The 20,095-nt window shown below is 49.3% G+C and overlaps 6 protein-coding genes across 6 annotated transcripts; 5 read left to right on the top strand and 1 right to left on the bottom strand.

Moving 5' to 3' along the window:
• Positions 1 to 477: 477 nt before the first annotated feature.
• On the top strand, positions 478 to 4,443 carry MIND_00618800 (uncharacterized protein; the record flags this gene model as incomplete). Its single annotated transcript, XM_037362938.1, has 9 exons — positions 478 to 736; positions 790 to 2,360; positions 2,414 to 2,461; positions 2,513 to 2,644; positions 2,697 to 3,518; positions 3,570 to 3,612; positions 3,676 to 3,869; positions 3,917 to 4,008; positions 4,065 to 4,443. The coding sequence occupies 9 exons, from the start codon at positions 478 to 480 to the stop codon at positions 4,441 to 4,443; spliced, it is 3,540 nt and encodes a 1,179-aa protein (XP_037220859.1).
• A 395-nt stretch (positions 4,444 to 4,838) lies between these two features.
• Positions 4,839 to 8,985, bottom strand: MIND_00618700 (ATP-dependent bile acid permease; the record flags this gene model as incomplete). The annotated part of the gene is made up of 28 exons (XM_037362937.1): positions 4,839 to 4,989; positions 5,041 to 5,144; positions 5,195 to 5,268; positions 5,322 to 5,478; positions 5,526 to 5,582; positions 5,634 to 5,798; positions 5,844 to 5,855; positions 5,909 to 6,033; positions 6,081 to 6,129; positions 6,177 to 6,298; positions 6,350 to 6,386; positions 6,443 to 6,594; positions 6,640 to 6,732; positions 6,781 to 6,819; positions 6,870 to 6,905; positions 6,955 to 7,503; positions 7,548 to 7,588; positions 7,640 to 7,664; positions 7,717 to 7,747; positions 7,799 to 7,867; positions 7,915 to 8,001; positions 8,050 to 8,189; positions 8,239 to 8,467; positions 8,518 to 8,579; positions 8,627 to 8,633; positions 8,689 to 8,782; positions 8,830 to 8,849; positions 8,899 to 8,985. The coding sequence occupies 28 exons, from the start codon at positions 8,983 to 8,985 to the stop codon at positions 4,839 to 4,841; spliced, it is 2,814 nt and encodes a 937-aa protein (XP_037220858.1).
• A 2,607-nt stretch (positions 8,986 to 11,592) lies between these two features.
• On the top strand, positions 11,593 to 13,973 carry MIND_00618600 (uncharacterized protein; the record flags this gene model as incomplete). Its single annotated transcript, XM_037362936.1, has 7 exons — positions 11,593 to 11,719; positions 11,767 to 11,852; positions 11,900 to 11,983; positions 12,039 to 12,298; positions 12,345 to 12,687; positions 12,733 to 12,794; positions 12,839 to 13,973. 7 exons carry the CDS (start codon positions 11,593 to 11,595, stop codon positions 13,971 to 13,973), a joined length of 2,097 nt encoding a protein of 698 aa, XP_037220857.1.
• Positions 13,974 to 14,262: 289 nt separating this feature from the next.
• MIND_00618500 (uncharacterized protein) lies at positions 14,263 to 15,151 on the top strand (the record flags this gene model as incomplete). Its single annotated transcript, XM_037362935.1, has 4 exons — positions 14,263 to 14,417; positions 14,462 to 14,532; positions 14,584 to 14,940; positions 14,991 to 15,151. 4 exons carry the CDS (start codon positions 14,263 to 14,265, stop codon positions 15,149 to 15,151), a joined length of 744 nt encoding a protein of 247 aa, XP_037220856.1.
• A 277-nt stretch (positions 15,152 to 15,428) lies between these two features.
• Positions 15,429 to 17,532, top strand: MIND_00618400 (uncharacterized protein; the record flags this gene model as incomplete). Its single annotated transcript, XM_037362934.1, has 10 exons — positions 15,429 to 15,468; positions 15,518 to 15,557; positions 15,602 to 15,651; positions 15,701 to 15,722; positions 15,772 to 16,024; positions 16,074 to 16,170; positions 16,222 to 16,800; positions 16,848 to 16,969; positions 17,020 to 17,206; positions 17,258 to 17,532. The coding sequence occupies 10 exons, from the start codon at positions 15,429 to 15,431 to the stop codon at positions 17,530 to 17,532; spliced, it is 1,665 nt and encodes a 554-aa protein (XP_037220855.1).
• A 367-nt stretch (positions 17,533 to 17,899) lies between these two features.
• On the top strand, positions 17,900 to 20,073 carry MIND_00618300 (putative cytochrome P450; the record flags this gene model as incomplete). Its single annotated transcript, XM_037362933.1, has 11 exons — positions 17,900 to 18,057; positions 18,107 to 18,146; positions 18,194 to 18,872; positions 18,916 to 19,145; positions 19,195 to 19,257; positions 19,306 to 19,354; positions 19,405 to 19,425; positions 19,479 to 19,597; positions 19,654 to 19,692; positions 19,744 to 19,842; positions 19,894 to 20,073. The coding sequence occupies 11 exons, from the start codon at positions 17,900 to 17,902 to the stop codon at positions 20,071 to 20,073; spliced, it is 1,677 nt and encodes a 558-aa protein (XP_037220854.1).
• Positions 20,074 to 20,095: the final 22 nt, after the last annotated feature.

Raw genomic sequence — 20,095 nt, 5'->3', positions numbered from 1 at the left:
GTTAGTGACCAAATCCCCAAGATGGGAGCCAGAGAAACCGACAGAGTTAACTAGCGGACGACCTTCGACAGCCCAAGAGACCAACCCAATGTATCGGATGGCCGAAGGTTGGTATAGACCACCATCTCGTGTGTTGACGGGAAATCAGCGGGAGGAACTACTGCAATTAGCAGATATCGAATGAGCCAATAAGTAACGCGCGGAAAACAGAAACGGACCTATTGTATTTCTAGCAATGAAGGATACTCAGACAAAGGACGTTTAACATAACATAACATAACATCGTATGTCTCACAGTCTCAAGGTTGCATTTTTGGTGGATGGATGAGGTAAGTATGTGTGTGGACATGATTGAATTGATGAGTCAATAACGCGTGACGGCGTGACCGCGACCTGTTGTCTTCCTTGCCCATGCCCAACGCCTTGGGCCCTCGGTGACCTCTGCATACATTTGACTACTCGCGCGAAACTCCAAAGATGTCAAACCCCCAAATTGTGGAGACCTCTGAGAGCGAGGGAGGGTTCGAAGCACACGAAAGTGATGACGAGCAGCTTTGGGAGGCAGTCGCGATTGTAAAGGAAAAACCGGGCTTTTATCTGGTGAAATGGGCAGGGAACCGTCCGGATGGCAAACCTTGGCCCAATAGCTGGGCCCGAAGATGTGATATTACCGATGACCTTGTCCACCGCTGGAAAGAAGAAAAAGGCACTAAGAAGAAGAAGAAGAAGGGTAAAGGTGCGTTGAACTACGCGTGTAACCTCTTCACCTCTATAATGATAGCATTTCAGCCGAGAAAAAAGTCGCCCTCAAGTCTAATGTTTCTGTTGGCAGTTCTAGAGCTTCTACGATTGTGCGAACAACACCAACAGCGGGCTCCAGTTCCCGATCTTTGCGTTCAAATGCCACTGCGTCGGTTGGAAAGAGTGAAGAATATGAATCTATTTCTCGAGACGGCAGCAAGAAACGTCGCGCTTCCAAACCCCTTCCTGTGCCCTCAGATGATGATGAGCCTCCGCGGCCACCTTCCAAACGCCGGAAGGTCACCGTTTCGAACGGTAAACCACCCAACAAGCCCCTCGATCAAATATTCTCCGTTAGCAAAGGCCGTCAAATATCGTCCCCTCTTAGACCCTCAGTTATCCTCGAAAAAACACCCTCCATTCGCAAGCATCCACTCAATAGGCGCATTTCTTTCTCTTCGTCCGATGAAGGAGACGACAATCCTCCAGCGACTGCCATAAAGGCCGCGCCGTTACCTACTCGTTTTCGTTCTGAACGTCTCGTCGAGCAATCGCAAGCCCTTGCGCCTGGTGGTGACGCTCAGTTAGAGCAGTTCAACAGAGATTTAGCGGCATTACCAGAGCCTGAAGGCGGTATGCCATTAGGCAAACCTTCACTTTTCCTTCCTTCCACTTCCGACGAAGAGTCAACTGACCCACCAAGACGTGCTTCTAAAAACACTATAGCACGTCAGCGTGGGTCCCCAACCGCTACCGAGTACCAACTGAGTGCTCCACCATCACCTCAGCAAGCATCGGTCCGGCCAATAAACGATGATTTCCGTGTTGGCGATGTTCCAGAAACGCAATCAACCGAGGGAGATGAAGATGACATGCAGGAAGTAGTCGCACCACAAATACCGAAGCCAACTCTGAAAGCCAAGATGAAGCCTAGGTCTCCTGCCAAATCGCTGAATCCCATGGTCTTATACACCCCGACGCGATTCAAGGACACGTTGCATCGAGCGCGTCTTCCAGAACACCCGGACGAAAATGACGATAGCATCAGGACATTTAGCTCGCCAGTCAAGGGGAAAAAAACACAGGAACAGGAGGTCGATGATGCTGAGGAGCAGAGTCAGCGGCTAAGACGACGAGGAATAGAACTCGCTGATGCTGTGAGGGCCGAACGCAGAGCGCAGAACGCTCAGTATGTACCCCAGCGAGCTGCTCTGACGTTGGATGACATAATTCAACGACACAACCCACCACCAGCACAAGAGGGTGTGACGATCCTGAGCACCACAGAGTCGGAAGCCAACGGGTCTCAACCTGTAAAGGATCAGGTACTCTCCGATGTCGTTGCTCTTCGGCAGGAAGAAGAGGAAAGCACTCAAGATATGATGGAATATCTGAATGAGGCGGAGCTCGCTGCCGGAGACAAGGAATTAGACGCGGCGTCGGATGGTACTGGTTATGAGGGACATTCTTCGTCAGACGGGGAGGCCATCCGCTCCATAACCGAGCGTTCTCCCGATCTAGACTTACCTGAAAGAGTTGCGTTCTATGCTGAAATGTCGCAGTCGCAATCGCAGCAAGGTAAATACGAAATTGAAGAGGGGGACGATCCAGAATCGCTCGTAAGTTGATAAAAAGTCCCCCGTTTTCATTGTTGAGCCCTTGTTCCCTCTAGGTCTATCATGAAGACTCTCTGTTCGTCGAACAGCTCTCTGATAGGCCTGTACGATTGACCTTTATCCAGAGACCTTACTTTTCCTGATTTGTCTGTTAGAATGGCGGCAGTCCTGCTCGTTCAAGGTCTTCATCATCTGTCATCGTCAATCCTGATTCGCAACTTGCCCTTCCACCAACTGCCTCAACTGAAATGAACAGTCCAGCTCAGAAGTCCCAGATTCCATCGGAGGTGAGGATGCACCCACAATATTTGAAGATTATTCACATAGTTTCCCGCATAGGAGCCAGCAACTCGGCTAGAAGCTGCTATGCAGCTGTTAAATGAAAAGTCGAACGAGATAATAAGGCTTGGGAACTTGCTTGCGGACGAGCAAATGTCGGTGTTAGCCGAGCGAGCAAAGAACGCGGTTCTGCAGGCACAAGCCCAATCTTCTGTTCTCGCACGTGACAACAACCTCGATCCCAATGAGCGGCTCAACAAAGCGTTAGAGGAGAAGGGACTAGCTGATAACCGAGCATTGGCTGCTGAGGAGGCTCGGGCAGCTCTCCAAGTGCAACTCGAGAACGCTCAACGAGACTCGGCCTATAACGCCCAACAGGTGGAAACTCTTCGGGAGGCTTACATGAAAGCGTCAGCATTCAGCGATGAAGCGACTCGAGAGAACAAGAAACTGCAAGCAGAACTCGAGATTTCCCAGGCGCAGACACGGAATGGGGTCGCATTAATCAAGGCAACTTTTGAACAACGGGAAACGCAACTGAGAGCGGAGGTGACTGAGTGGCGCAATCAAGCTAAGTTTCTTCGCGAGCAAGCCATCCGAACCAACGACGATGATCTAAGAAGACGGGCAGCTGAGCATCCAGAGCTGGCTGCCAAATGTCTACAACTGGCAGAGGAAAAGGACGATTTGGAGGAGCAATTGGAACAATTGACGGAAGATTTGTCTGTTGCCAAGGACGAATGTGCACGTGCTCAGCAAGACTGTGCAAGGCTAGAAGACGAGCCGCGACCTGTTGCTTTACATGGGGATATGCTCATTTATCGTTGTCATTGGCGAACACAGGAGAACGTTGTTTGCCCTGTGCTTGTACTTACAAAAGAGGTCAATTTAATTCTTTTTCCGCATATGGCCTCGTCTGATCGCGGTTTTCAGGGTCTGGATGAGCACACGCTCATGCACGTCCAACTCCAAAGTAGTCAGTAGCATTGTTTCGCTGGATTGTACTTGTTTGGTTGTATTACCGCTGGGAGTGTGACAGGCATGTTGCTCTTGAACTTCATCGGTCTCAGTCTCCTCCAGATGGCTACGGCTTCTCTCTACCCCACATACCCCATTCGCGACAGCGTGTTTTTCCCGGACACCATCGAATGCGTTACTTGGACAGACTCCGTCAGCAGCCCGCGTCTCTCTGAAATGGGTTCACTCAGTATTGACCTCTGCAACACTTATGGCGTATGCTCTGCGCTTGTTGTCTCCCTTCACGCACCAATTTTATCAAGGACAATTGCATCCGACTCGCCCATAAAGTCTCTCCAAGATCTCGTTCGCACTGTGTCCACATTCCTGCCAACTTGACGACATGGGACCATTAGTGCGTGTTGGCAATCTGTTGACGCTTCAAGTATATCTCCATCTCTCTCAAACTAGCGTGTTCATCCTCGAAACTTGCTCTCCGACGACGCAACAATTTTGGACCGCAGACTTTACCGTCAACACTCCTGCTTCTCAACTCACGCCACCACCCCCAAGCGATGGAAATCGTACCAATATAGACCGACTTCTTACTCTCGTTCTTCCAACCACTACTCTGGTCAGCGAGATTCCCCCCGCTCTCACAACTATACCCGCAGCAATAACTATCACCGCTGGCCCCCCTCCAGCAGATGGCGGAGGCGGAATTGGTCTCAACCGTTTGGGCTCTCCCAACGCAAGCGCTCCTCGCAAAGGAAACCATCTTCACAAAACCCGACTGCGACTATTCTACGTCTTGTGGCCATCTCTAATAGGCGTATCTCTTGCCCTATAATCCGAATACCTCAGAAACCTCTAGTACTGTATCGCTAACCACAAACTATTTGTAAATCAGAGCCTCGCCATCCTCCGCAGTGTTGCGAATTCTTCTCTCCCTGTCGCTTGGCACATTTCGGAAAATATCGAGTCTTGTTGCTTCAGTAGCACAGCTGGGTTGTCAAATTCAACCATTCGTCCATCTTGCAATACCATGACCTTGTCATAGTCGATGATACTTCGAAGTCGGTGGGCGATGGTCAGGATGGTGCTTTGAGAAAATTTTCTGTGACAAGTCCGTTAGTCCACGAAATGCAGCGGAGGACTTGCTCTCACTCCCGGATTGTCAACCCAACACGTTCATCTGTTGCATAATCCAGGCTGAAAAAAACTCAAGAGCTGTGTCTTTAACTTTTAAGAGAGTAGGTTTCCTACCTCGCCGTGGCCTATTGTCCACCGTCGTTCAGAAATGCTACCATACGAGTAGAACCACTTTACCTCGTCAATGAGAAGAACCTTTGAATGCTTGAGGAGTGCGCGTGCCATACACAGCAACTGCTTTTGTCTGAGAAATGCATTCGTGAGAGGCAACAATGTGTAAAAGGTCACAGCCCACCCAGCAGAAAAGTTGTTTCCCCCCTGCGACACAGGCGAATCCAGATTTGCAAACACAGAGCTATCATTGTCTGAGAGAAGATGCACACTTCGGAGCGCCTCGAACTGGATATAGAGTGACTATGTTGAATGCAGCGTTCAATGACATCGCTCACTATATCGGTATCTTGATGCTCGTCAAAAGTGTCCAAGTTTGACCGCAATGTACCACTCATGAGTGTAGGATCTTCTACAATACCCAGTAAGAACGGCGTGGTAGCAGACATAGGAATAAAAGCATACGAGGGATGATGGTCAAGCCACTTCGGAGGTCTGTCAGACCTAACGTTGCAATGTCTAGACCGTCAATCACGAGGCGTCCGGTGCTGGCTTCCACGAAACGGAAGAAGGACAGTGCTAAGGTGCTCTTTCCAGATCCAGTTCTCCCCACAATACCAATCTACAATATGTATCGGTTGAAAGACCTCTCGTATGATATATGAACACCTTTTGCCCCGGTTCGACGCGAAAAGTGATGTTGTGCAGCACGTTCGGAAGGTCTGGCTAAGGAAGACTAAGGGTGTGACCCGCTAATAACTAGATTTCTTGACGTACCGCATAGCGAATACTGAAGTTCTCGCATTGGATCATCCCAGCGGTGGGCCATCCAATCGGAGGTCGCGGATCAATGATTTCCGGGGGATCCCGAGGGAGGTCTGAAGTTGCTTTCACTCGTTCGACGGCCACCAGAGATTGTTCAAGCCCAACAAAAGCACGGATCTGCATAAATGAGGCATGCTGCGGTCTAGTTGAGGCTTCACGAACAAAATACATCAACTACCCCGGAGCATGAGCATGAGTTGCGATTGACAACTCGAAATGCACGATACCTCCACAGATATGGTTGATGCAAACACAAGAGCTAATCCGGCCAATGAAGCATCATTTGTTGAGGAAAGTAGGACCGCGAGGCCAACCGCAGCGACGATTGAACCCCCAAAAGCAATGGAAAGAACTAAAATGATGTCATAATGGTTGTTGTTGTCGAGATGATGGACTAACCAGAGAACCAACGGTTTAGACCCCATTGCCAATGACAAGCAGACGAATTCTAAAAAGCGTGTGGGTTCCAAATTAATGATCCCGCAGCTGATTTACCGCGTCGACGAATCTCATCATGTCCCGAAGGAATGCGGTGGATGCTCCGAAGGAACGAATCACAATCGCCCCTGTGATAGCCGTGTCGTATACTGAGTATAGGGGGGAGAACGTCGTTGAAACTGCAGAGGTTACAATGAATAGAAACAGACAAATAGAAGGAGGAGACAGACCCAATCGCCGCATATCGCGAGAGGTATGACCATAGTCCTGGTTGACAGTGAGCTACAACTTGAACTTGAAGCATGGAAGTGATTTGGGTTTACTTGGGAAGCAACACCAAAAATGACGGCGAGGATTAGCGCAGAAACAGCGAACAGTACTCCGCCAACCACCGCAAGCGTGATGAAAGTGATCAAAGTTGACAATCCAAGCTTCATTGCGCGACCAAAGTCATCAGCAATAAAGCCATCAATGACTAAAAGGCGTCAGTCAAAAGGAGCGTAAAATGAGGGTAATATACTTTGCATGTCTTTAGCGAATCTGTTAAGAAGGCTGCCACGCGCAACAGTGTCGTGATAACGGACACTCGAAAACAGGACATTTTCCAAAAGTCCTATATGGGATACTTAACGACGTGGGTAACACCAAAGACAACTCTCACTTTGGTACAAGACTCGGGAAGATCTAATAGAGCCGCGGTCTTCGAGACGATAAGTCAATGGTGGTTAGACGACGCAAGGGACGACCAACACAATATATAGGAATGGATGACGCGGAGGGTCAAATCTACCAGCGATCAGTTTACTTTGGATTGCCGAGGCCACAAATGACGAACTAAGGGATAATATGCCTGCATAAATTGAGACATAGCGGAGAGGGCGAGCAGCTTCCCCGGCGTCTGCCCAGACGCGCAAATAGCTGTTCTCGATGACAGGTCCTAGACCGGCAACAATGAGACCAATGGTAAATGACACCCAGAAAAATGTTCGCCCGTAAGCCCCAAGAAAGTTTTTCCACACATCCCAGTTGATCCTTCCCACAGAGCTCACTTCATCGATGACCAGCTTAGGAGCGTCACCGACGCGAAGTTTTATCGGACCGCGGGTTGTCAGAGGTTGCAAAACTTCAGCCTGCGCGCTTTTGGCAACCTCAGTGACTTCGGAGTGTTGTTGTTGTGAATTGATGAGACCATGGAATGTGTTTGAACGATGGAATGCAGAGGGGGGTCCTTGGAATACGACTTTCCCATCCTCTAACGCAACGACATGAGCTGATCTGTCAACGCAAAGCTGCAGATGATGCGACACCAGAAGCACTGTGCGCTGATGCATCAGTTCTCCTTTCAAGCATCCGTGATAGATTTTATGAGCGGTGTGAACATCCACTGCGGGTGGTCAGAAAGCTAGTCTGCACATGATGAAAGACTACCAGCTGATAAAACGTCGTCGAGAAGCAAGATTGAGGCTCGACTACATGGAATAAGAAAGAGTTACGGCGCCGAATGCAAAAAGAAAACTGACGAGTATACCGCTCGAGCTAGCGATACTAAAGACCATGACAGTGATGAGGAAGTTGAAAGAGGCGATATGGAGCTTACTGCGCGCTTTCTGTCCCGTCGACAATGTAATCTGTGAAACAGCCCATCAATGCCAATGCAGCCAATGAGCGAAGTACCATACTCCTCTCTCTCCGATTTCCGTGAGATCACCGTATTCAAAAATGTCAAGATCTGGGATGAGTGCACAGGCCTAAAGTCGTGAGACGAATGGTAGCATTGAAAATGTTCTTCAAGTACCTCAAGGGTCTTCATGTATCGTTCAACAGAATGTGGAAGCCCAAATAAAATATTCTCTCGAATCGATTGGTTCCTCAGCCAGGCAGTCTAAAGCGGGGATTGAATCGTGAAACAACAGGCAGCATATACATTTACCTGCGGTACATATGCACATGATCCAGAGACTATCCATTCGTCTGCTGCTATATGTTTCTGGAGACTCTTTGCTATGAAGTCCGGGGAGGAATGAGGGCATATCACGTGACCATCGATGACATCTGCTTCACCTAACAATCCTTGAATAAACAATCAGCCACCCTGTTCATCACGGCAAAGCAGCAATACCAAGTAGAAGTAGGCTCTTCCCTGATCCAACCCTCCCACAGATAAGACTGAGCTCGCCCATCGGAAACTCGACGGTGACATTCGATAATTTGAATGCACTGTCGTCGTGGGCAACCCCAGGCCATGTTATTGTAGCATCACAAAGTGAGATGTGTTTTGAAATGTTTCTGTCGAGTGAAACTTCTTGACTGTCCAGATACTGATCAATTCGACACAGAGATACAAAGCACTAGATGCGGACTTGAGGAGGGAACACAATGAAATCACAAGTTAACCGACCTGTACGGCGGCGAGAATAGCTTCAGGTAGGCCTGAAATGGCGTATTGGATCCCATTGAAGACTGAAACAAACGATCATTAGAGAGGAAAGCAAACCCGGGAGTCCTACCTATAACCTACGACACATGTCAAGTCCTGCATGTCAAAATGAGAATTGGCTCGAAAACTCACAGATGTGAAAACAATGGATGGAGTAAGACTTTGATGACGAAGGACTGTATAGTGCCCGAACGATGCAAGAGCAAACAGTAGTGGAATCAAGTTTCTGTGCAACCTCAGACCACATTCTGCACCTAAACAAGGTAGATCTACCCAACGGTGGTTAGTAACATCTGCTGAGCAAGTTAGAACCAGTCGGACAGAGCAGAAGACGCAAACGACCTTCATGAGATATGTGATCTTCTGCATCTCCAATTCCTTTTCACGAATACTCCACAACTTCGCTTCGAAGTTTCTTTCCCAAGCCATAAACTGGAATGAATCTTAGTATCAGAAGGCGGCAAAGAAATGGAAAAGATGCCTTGATCATTCGAATGCCAGCCAGAATCTGCAGCAGAGAATCAGGTCTTCATTCCGATTGAACTTTGTATCTAATACCTCGCTCGTCAAAGCAATACGTTGATCTTTTGTCTTCATAAGCGAGGACTGCGTCTGAATGACAATTTGGCCGATATATTGTTGGAGAGGCACGGATAAAAGTGCAGCGGCGAGACCGACAAGGGCAGACACACCTGAAACTAATTAGCACAGCGTTTTGGTTAGTCAGCAGCCAGCACGAAACCCAGAAGGCTATACAGAAGGCATGTCCCCAGAACTAGCTGAATGGTTGCATCTGAGAATGTGCAGGTGAGCCAAGTGCGAGAAGTAACGAAAATAAGTGCGAGACCTGTCAACGTGTATATGTGCATCGACACAGCCGAAACCCTGTGGACATCTTGCGACATCATCGTAACAATTTCGGCTTTATGAGTGAATGACTGTGGATTGGACTTGATCGGAGTATCAGGCGATGTGCTGACAATAGTCTTTCTTGCCAACGTTTTCACGAAAAGCAACGTATTGATCTGCGCGACCATTTGAATGTCTGTGATGTGTGCGCGATTCCATAGTTGCCCCCAACCTTGAGATCAAATGAGCTGGGAACATTGAACACCATGCTAGTAAGTATACTTACCGAAGCCGAAAGCAAGTGCAGAAACGAATTGAGCAGCAATATATACAAGACCCCACCGCTGCTCTCCGTGAGTGAGCGGAGTAGTTTGCCGTTTTTCCAGCAGTTGAAGGAGGAATCGTATGGAGTATGCGGGGACATAACGCAACAATGCAATAGTCCCGGATAGAACAGCAACATAGAGAAGCGATTTCACATTAGTTTTCAAAGTAACCAAACCAAAACGAAGTCCAAGAGGCAAGTTCCACCTCTTGAAGCCGAGGAGAGCAGAACGTATGTGGGTGAAATTGACGGTTGCTCTCATAGATGCCGTGAGCAACGGAAGGTCTGCGACGCTGAAGCCAGAGTTAAGGGACGTGATTCGAGTGATATAAGAGAAGAATAAGGCACTGAGTGGCGAAGCATCTATCAGGGATGTAAGGAAATGAACCAGGAGCCGATTGAGATACGAACCGACAGCGCCATGAACATTATTCTTAGAAGATCGAGGTGCACAAGTAGGAACAGTAGCCGGGTAAATATCCTCTGGTGGGAAGTATTGTAGTGGACCACGTGGAATTGTTGTCGCGATGCTGGCTGCGAGAAAGTAAAGCACAATGTTGCTAATTTGTAGGGTGGAGGTGGCCTCTGTCGAGGGAATGATATGGTTCAACCCCAAGATAAAGCAGATAATGGTCGTAAGACTGGCCAATGAAGCATTCAAAAGCGCGTGCGTCTTGAAATCTCCGATGCGAATATAAATGACCCCGATGAGCAGAAGGTAGCTGGTAAAGGCCACCTCGGCAAATTCCAAAGGGTTACGCACTCCAACGAGGAAGGATATAGCCATTTGAGTCGAAAGGATCGCACAGAGCAAGAGTTTGCGCCGGCGGGTCTATAGGAAACAGAGGGTAGCTTTAGGGAGAAAAGAACTCTCAAGAACATACACGAGTCCAAAAAACAGCTTCATCAAGGGGGAACCCGTCAACAAAGTCATTTGGGCTCGCCAGGTCGAAGAAAGTGGCATTTATGCAGGGTATGGTTGAAAGCTCGTTTTTCTCCAGCGCTATGGGATTGTCCGAGGCGCAGTAACACTGAAAGTATGCGAGCGCCAGACTATTGCATGTTGCTGCTGCAGCAAGTGCGTAACACACCGAATTGGTTCGATTGGGGGCCATTCTGGGGGGCAGAGGCAACCCATCAGCTTGGACAAGGCAGGGCTTATAGACGGCGCTTGTTGGAAGCAAGTCATGGCACTCGGTAGCGAAAATTGACCGTGGTAAGAAATACTGTTTTTGATTTCGACCGTCGATGTCAATGCCTAACCCCAATCTCGTTCGCGTCTCTTATCGTATGTCTGCGGTAGTCTCGAAAGAGATCACCGCATCGATGAAAATAAACCGCGCTCGCCGACTAAAAATGGTCCAAGTAGTGGACCAGGAACTGTCCTATCTTGCTCGCCGTCTGTTGGGTGCGTTAGATGAAGTATTTCCTGGGTCATGACATTGAATCTCTGTGGGAAGCGCCCCAAGAGAACGAGGAAGGAACAAAGGGACCAGCGCCAGACTCATTCGAAGATCTACCATCCTAGAATTCTGGTTCCCAAGTCGAGTGGATCGTCGCGAGTTTGCCCCCATGGACGTTTCGTTTCTGCTTTTGTGCACCCGCACACCAAAGCGCGGTCATCGTTGCTGGTGCGAGGGGAGAAGGTCTATTTTGTATGGCTACACCTCTAAGTACGCCGAATCCAGCTATCATAGATTCCATCAGCCCAAGTGGCACGTGAGAATAAACAACCTTGTCTTGACTCCCAACGACCTACCTCTATCCAGTGTTATCACACCTTGAAGCGTGCGGTTAAGGCGATCCGACCACACACGGCCCAGCATTTCGATTTCGTGCAAGACAAGCGAGCTAACTGATGCATGTCTACATCTTGGTTGTCCCGGAAAGCTCGCCTTTGCGCGTTGCTCAAGACATCGACGGACGAGGATGAAACTGGCTTTGCCCTGGACCGTATTCTTCATGGCCAGAGCGTGATCGGCAATTCCTGTGTGTTATCCTCGTTGGTTGTCCCCACTCTTCTTACTTTTTTCGAGCCAAAACAGCCGAAATCGATGCGCTTCGTTTTAAAGACGGCGACCTACAGTCTATGGGAGCGCTTGAACGAGGGCAGTTTGGGCTGGTATGTACTGTACGCCCGTTTCCATTCACTTGACCCACAACTCACAGATCGACATTGTCAAATGCAACTTAGACGGTCGTCTTTACGTCCGCAAGTCCATTGAGAAGCGTTTTGTATTGCGAAACCGCGAAGTGAGCGATTGCTTTTATTAGCCACCAAGTCCACACATCTGACTAATTTTTGTAGCAATGTTCCCCTCAAATTGAACGTGATGTTCTTCGTCTGGCGCGTCAGACCCGCTCCTTCTGGGCTCCTCATCTTCTTGGTGCCTTCCAAACACAAACTCATCTCAACTTGGTTATGACATATGGGGCGGGGGGTAATCTGTGGGAAGTTCTGCAGTCGAGTCCTCTAGGCAGCCGTGTCTCGGAAGAGGATATGAGTTGGTGGACGCCACAATTCATCAGCGCTATCCATTGGTGTCATTCTCAAGGCTTTGCCCATCGGTATGCCGCCACGATTACTGGTCATATCTTAGTCTTATGGGCATAGGGACATCAAGCCTCACAATTTCGTCATTACTCCCGACGCTCATGTATTGCTGATCGATTTTGGGTCTGCCGCTCCAATCGAAAACGGTCGCTTGTTGAAGAAGTACTGTCTCGTCCCCTGCGGAACTTGTGACTACGTCTCTCCCGAAATCATTACCGCCCATGAGCAAGCCCTGGTCGACCTTCAAATGGAGCCTTCATTCTCCCACGACGATATATACGGTTATGGGCCTGAAACAGACTGGTGGAGTCTTGGCGCAATGCTCTACGAGATGGTCTATGGTGTTGCGCCATTTTTTGCTCAGGTTATCAACGATACATATGTTAAGATCGTTAATCACAAGGTCAGTCCCCATACAGCTGCTCAATTTGATCCAATTTCGGGACAGAGCAGTTTACGCTTCGATTCTGGGATTGATGTGTCTGCTGCATTCCAGGATCTCCTTCGCAGGTAACTGTCATTTGTCTGCATAACGGTCAACTTGATAAGTTCAGGTTTTTGACAACCGCTGAACAACGACTAGGTCGTAGAGGCGTTGCCGAGATACAAGATCATCCAGCGTTTGTGGAGGTTAACTGGACTAGGGTAGCAGTTGAATCTGCCCCAGAGGGCCTTCATTTGCCTCAATTCTCCATAGGGGAATCATCTGTTGCCTTTGCCGTGGATGACGAAGAAGGATATTCTCAACCGTTCGCATTTTCGGCTCTGTTCCAGTCATCGCCTGGGGGCTCCGAACTTGTTTCTGGTCATATTTCACCCTTGCAAACCAGTGCCAATGTTCAACAAGACGACTTATTCATCGGGTTTTCGTGGGGTCCACCTGTCGATGCATTCAGTAGCATGTTCGATCCCGAGGAGAGCTTACATCGGGACTCATTCGCTACTCCACGCCCCAGTCGCCTCTCCGTCCCTGGGACTATAGCACCAGTACTATCCCGAACACACGCCATGGCTCCAATTCCTCACTCCCATCCCTTCCTCACGCCGATGCGGCCCGGTGCCGGAACGATTCATCAGACGTTGCCAAGAGCCAGTACAGTGCGTCGCACAGTTGGTGGACGACCCGTGTCAGATCGCGAAGCCATGAAGCAATTGGCCGAATGCATTGGAATGAGTGCCCGTAAACGGGTTCTCGAAAGTGGTCGCAAACCTCGGGTATTGCCGACTTTCGCTTCTTCAACAAACAAAACGATACGATTTCTACCGGCTTTAACCATACCAGATTTTACTTCCTCGTCTCAAGCGCGCCTTCGACCATCTGTGGTCGTACCACCAGAAGAAACAACTGAATCAGAATCAGAAGGACCTCCCAGTCCTAGTCCAACCCCGCGACCAAGCTCGGCCATGTCGGTCTTATCACGGCGCAGTGCTACCCCCACAATGACCATGTCAGGCACATTTTCTGGTCGGAGTACTTTCCTGACCGGGAATTCAACATCCCTGGGAGTTCCTGGTCCCAGAGCGCGGTCAAGATCGTGGAGTATAGAGCCATACCCTGCATCGACTCTGACGTTCGAGGACGACACATTTGACGAGCTGGAAGACAGGCATTCATCGATTATGGACGATATACTCGTGTTGGAGCATCAACTAGATCAAATATCAAGGCGCATTAACCCCAGGTCTTGACCGTCAGTGTGAATCAAGGACAGGAAGGAAGCATACGACTACCTATAATGGTAGATTATTTCTCTGGGTAATGACAACAGTAATGGAATTCCCCTGCCTCAACTTTCGATTAGCAGTATTGAGAGTGCAGTTAAATGAAGGCCTGCCAAGCAGGCCTCACTCCCTCCTCAGGCGAAGTAGCCTCTTGCAAACAGAAACAACAACCGGAGATTCGAAAGAGTTCTCTTCGTTTCTCAAGGTTGACATTGTGAGTGCTCCAGAAATAGTCACCAGGGTCGAAGCCTTTAAGATGAAGCCACAGGAAGGATCGTGTGACCCAATGCAGCCCTTCCTACGGCGGCTCCCCAAGGACTTGCCGCTTGGCGTTGCACGCTTGCTAGCGCTTGTGCTCGTAGAAATCTTCGCCATAGTGGCTGGCGGCCTGTGTCTCAAGATTTGGACCAAGTATGGTCGTAGTTGCGACGGGAACGAGCTGACGATAAGAGTAGGCACCATAAATGGCAGGTGTTGCTTAACGAACATCTACCAACGGGAGTTTCAGCCACACTTGAATACAACGGTCAGTCGCCCAACGTCTGGTACTATTTTGACAAGCTGACCTTTTGTCCAGATGTCAAAACTACGTCCATTGTCCTTTTTGTTACGACCCACCTTGTCACCGTCGTCGTCGGGAAATCTTTGCTGCTCATTGTGCATGACATATTTGGCATATTGCCCAAGTTTGTGCTGCGAAGACTTCCAAATGTCGGAGAACCGCTGTCGAGCTATACTCTGCCGCACCAAGCAACAGCTCTCTTCTTCAGCGTTGTGTTCCTTTTCATCGCAGCTGCATTCCACATGAATGTCGTATTCAATCGCAGTGGGACGGTAGCTTTCGGCCATGGGTCAACAGAGCTTCCTTCGTCAGACCTGGACCTTATTTTGAGGGAACTAGGTATCTCATTGCCGTACAAAGATGTCGAATATAGTGAGTTTTTCTCTCCGAGTTTTTCTCTCATGGGAGTAATCGATGGCTAGTTCGTGTGTCGGGAGAACTGGCCCCTCCTGCCGTGCTTTTTGGAATAATTGCGGTCGTAGTGACCATTGTCGCCTGGCACAGACACAGGAAGGTGGATGCTGGACTAGTTGAATCAGAGATCGAGAAAAACATTGTGGTAGATATAATTGGCAACTCGTGATTGGCTCGCCACGGGTTGCGCAACTTGACCATAACCATTGCTCAACGGGAGCCCACACCTGCGACAGTGATTGTACGAGCGATTCCGTAGACGCTTTTCGTGCCGATGTTTATTCTACGCCAGGTCCTGCGTGAATTTGGATCCGGAGCTGTTTGATAGTTTGGGGTGCGATAAGGCATGCGAACACCAAGATAACACCTCGTTTCTTGCTTTGAATTGTCTCCTCGGACCAATCTCCGCGTTCTCAGCCGTGCAGAGGGGTTACTGGTAGTTCCCCATGGCCGATGAAGAGGAGGATTGGCAAGAATATAAGCAAGGTGGCCTCTGATTGCTCTCTGCGACCCTGCAGGCCTTACGACATCCCAGGTGGCTACCATCCTGTGTCAATTGGCGACACCTTTGCCAGGTTCGTCGACCGCTCGCTCCGAACGGTGGTTCAACGATTCTTAGTGGTCGCTACGTTGTTGTTAGGAAGCTAGGATGGGGTCATTTCTCAACTGGTGAGCCATTATGGCTCCATCGGATTCACTAGACGCTTGACCTGCCTAGTCTGGCTTGCCCGCGATGTTCAGTTCGTTGCGTTCCGCGTTTATCTGTCTTATGCCAGCTAACGTTGCTAGGATGCAACGCCACGTCGCGCTCAAGGTCGTCAAATCAGCAGCTCGGTATACAGAGACTGCCGTGGACGAAATCAAGCTCCTCCAGCGTCTAGTCACGTCTTCGGACACTGCTAGCACCAACGACCATCCTGGAAAGAACCACGTTATATCTTTCCTTGACCACTTTCGCCATAAAGGGCCAAATGGTACCCATATCTGCATGGTCTTCGAAGTTCTGGGGGAAAGTCTTCTTGGCCTCATCAAGCGACATCAAGTGCGTCTAATCTCTTCTGAACGCGTTAATCTGCTGACTATAGCGAAAGAATAAAGGCGTTCCCATTCCATTAGTGAAGCAGATCGCCAAGCAGGTCCTACTTGGCCTGGATTACATGCATCGATGTTGCGGGGTCATCCATACCGGTCCGTGAACTAATCGCCTTTCTGGAGTTCCAAACTCTGATTGTCCGCCAGATCTCAAGCCAGAAAATGTGCTCATTTATATTCCTAACGTCGAATCAGTGATACAAGCAGAGCTTGCTTCTTCTTCTACAACCTCCCCTTCTCAACAACATCGTGTTCCCAAAGCCAGAATTACTGGTGTGCCCCCATCGACTGGTCGCGGCGGTAACATCACACCCGGCCCTCGTCATCACGTTATCAATGTCAACATTACGGGCAGTCAGCCTCTTCCGAGTCCAAGCAGCAGTTTTGTCAGTTTGACATCTCTGAGCACGAGCCCAACTAGCGGTATTAATGCCGGACGGCCAAAGCCACCATTGGGAGACAAGTGGGGCCTCGGAATGATGAAGATTTCTCATGGCGGAAATCCACAAAGTGCACCTACAGACGACGGTGATCTGGGAATGTCGGCTTTGACCATGTCGCACTCTGCGCCTCCAGCCACGACAATCCCGACTCCTAGCCCTCCTCGAAATGTACTCACTGTTGATGTTGGACGGGATAAGCCTGAAGGAGAAGAACATTGGATTGAGGAAGTCGACGAGGCCGATTATGAGATGATCACAGTCAAGATTGCGGACCTTGGGAATGGTAATAGTTGTCGCCTTATATCCCGGTCTCAGTTGAACCCTTTTCAGCGACGTGGACGGACCATCATTTCACCAATGATATCCAGACGAGGCAGTATCGTTGCCCCGAAGTCATTGTAGGATCAACAAACTGGGGAACGAGCGCCGACATATGGAGCGTCGCATGCGTTGTTGGTGGCTTTCTCATTCCGCTTTGTACACCGACTGATATATTTCAAAGCTATTCGAGGTGATGACAGGGGGCGATTACCTATTTGATCCTGCTCCAGCACCGAAAGGTGCTGATGGGCGTCCCCGTTATACGAAAGACGACGACCACATTGCTCAAATAATTGAACTACTGGGAGAGATTCCCGCGCACGTGCGCAAGTCGGGGCGTTGGAGTGGGGAGTTCTTCGACGCCAAAGGTGACTTGCTTCTCTCCATTACATCTCCCTCGACATTCATTCCCCTCTCAGGAAAGCTACTCCATATCCAGAGCTTACGCCCATGGCCAATCACAGCAGTCCTTCACGACAAGTACCTCTTCCCACAAACGGAAGCCGACGCTATCGCAGACTTCCTGCTTCCCATGTTACATCTCGACCCGGAGAAACGCCAGTCAGCAGAGGAATTGAGTAAACATGCCTGGCTCGCGGACGTCCCAAATATTGAGCGGCCGTTTGCACGGGAACATGAGAACGATGCTATGAAACCCGTGGACGATGGTGGTGAACAGCCAAAGCCGCCTTGATGATACCCATTATTTAGATGTCGCATGTAGTCACTAGTCAGTCGACACTCCAGTTTGTATCCAGTAGCGTCGTGCTTATGTTGATTTATTCCTTGAGGGTAAGTAAGTACTTGAGGGTGTTTTTTGAGCAAGGTTCAACTCCGTGACGAGTTATGACGGAATGCACAAGTCTATTCCTACCTTTGGTCCAGTACGACCAAAATAATCTATGGCAACCTTTTGGGTTAGCGAATCGATACCTGGTTACTTCTCAAGTCAACGCCAGAACACTATGAGAACGAGCCTATGCATAGGCGGCGCCCCAGCCACGCCGCCCATAGCCGCCTTTCAGGTGTAAATAGTCGAGCATATCCTGGCAGCTTGAGCGATGTCTGCACTCTATGCATACGCAATTGTCTCCTTCCTGCTCTTCGTATTCTTTATGCGGAAAGTGGGATCAAGGGAGTTGCATTTACCTACTGGACCACCCACGATTCCCCTCATTGGTAATTTGCACATCTTCCCAACAGAGTTTGCGCACTACAAGTGATCGTCCTAGTTTCAAATGCCGTCGTAACTGCTCATGTGTCGACAGATTCACCGAATGGGCGCGCAAGTATGGCGGAATATATTCCGTGTGTTTGCCGTCCCATTACTTTTTCCCTCGATTAATTTACTACAGCTCAAATTGGGCCCAGGGACTGTCGTTGTTCTTACTGATCCAGCCGCGGTCAAAGAATTGATGGACAAACGGAGTAGCTCGACAGCGGACAGACCATCGATGTTCGTTGCAGATCTAGTCGCTGGCGGTCGGAATATGGTGTTGGCTCGCTACGGTGGACTTTTTGCTGCAATACATATTTATCGAAGCTTACCTTTCTATCCAGCCGAAACTTGGCGAACCCTCAGGCGGGCTTCCCGTTCTGTCCTCACACCACAAGCTTCCGTCCTCCATCTTCCAATCCAACAAGCAGAGTCCATCCAGCTACTCTACGACTTTTATCGTAAGCCCGAAGACTTTTATACGCACCTTCGGCGGTATTCAAGCTCTGTCATTTTGTCTGTACTGTACGGCGTGCGCTCTCCTCGATACGAGACGCAAGCAACGGCTGCTTTCTTCGAATCTCAGCATGAGTGGGAGCGTGTTCTGGAGCCTGGCGCGACTCCTCCAGTCGATCTCATACCAATTCTCAAATATGTGCCTCAGCGATGGGCAAAATGGAAGCGCGACTGCGCAAAAACAAGGCAGCTTCAGCGAACTTTATATGTTGACCTGTTGGAACAAACTGCTCGTCGTCTGGCACGAGGGGAGGAAAATGGGAGCTACATGGAGGATATTCTACATCAAGAGCAGGCATTGGGTATGGATCGAGAGCTGTCTACGTTTGGACTTGCATTTTGCAGCTTTCGTCTATGCTGACCTGAGCAAAATCAGATACCTTGGAGGTGCTCTCGTGGAAGGCGGCTCGGACACGACTTCGTCCTTTCTTCAGTCCTTGGTGCTTGTCTTGGCCGCGTTTCCCGATGCACAAAAGAAAGCCCAGGAAGAAATGGATCGTATCGTTGGCACTCAACGCTTGCCTTCTCTCAAAGACCTGGACGATTTGCATTATATCCGAGCCCTTATTCTTGAGGTAAGATCGTGTTTTGATAGTCTGCCAAGCTTGCTTTAGACAGCCTTAGACGCATCGTTTCCGTCCAGTTGCCCCGCTCATGGTTCCACACGCCACACTGCGGTCAGAACAGGTACGAGGGGAGTTACTATTTTCTATGCCTTGATAATTGGATGAACAGTATGGCGATTACTTCATACCAAGTGGCGCAACTATTTTCGTTAACACATGTAAGTATGGAAATTCTCAGCAGAGATGAAACTGCGCTCAACCGCCATAGGGGGTATTTTTCATGACCCAGGTACGTAACCGAGTCCGCGTCATGATGGAGAATGATGGTTGATGGCCGCATAGCGCTCTTTGACGCTCCGGAAACTTTCAATCCTGACCGATATATCCTTACTGAACATGGAACGAAGCCCGGCGTTCAGGTTGATGGTCTTCGTCCAAGCTTTCCTTTTGGAGTTGGTCGTGTGCGTGCTACACCAGACTGCAGTAACTCCACTGGTAGCTGATCTTCATATTCCAGAGAATATGCCCCGGGATCAATATTGCCCAGAACTCCATCGTGCAGTCAACTTTATACTGTCTCCTTACCTCTTTGAACCTCACGCAATAGAATATCAACACCCTGAACCTGGTTTGGGCATTCAATTTCCAGCCTCCACTCGATGACAGCGGCAAAGAGATTGATCTCGACCTCTTTGACTATCAAAGAGTGCGGGCTCTGCATGGTGTTCCCCCAGGTTGCTCACAGTCTGCCTTGTAGGGAATACTCACTGCTCCAAGTCCCTTTGAATGCAGAATTCAAGTCCGCACACCGCACAAGGCCAATCTGATCAAGCAAGCGTTCCTTGAAGCCACAGACACATTTGCTAAATTCGAATTTGGACTGAGTGCCCAGGATGAAGAGCACATACAATCGTTGAGGGCTGAAGCCGCTTCGTAAACGAAGAAAGAAATCACTGCTC

Source organism: Mycena indigotica (assembly GCF_014461135.1).
Source record: "Mycena indigotica strain 171206Taipei chromosome Unknown Mind.scaff0005, whole genome shotgun sequence".
In the NCBI taxonomy this organism is placed as follows: Eukaryota; Fungi; Basidiomycota; class Agaricomycetes; order Agaricales; family Mycenaceae; genus Mycena; species Mycena indigotica.
Note: the sequence above shows the minus strand (reverse complement) of the source record. Positions and strands in the feature narration are given on the sequence as shown.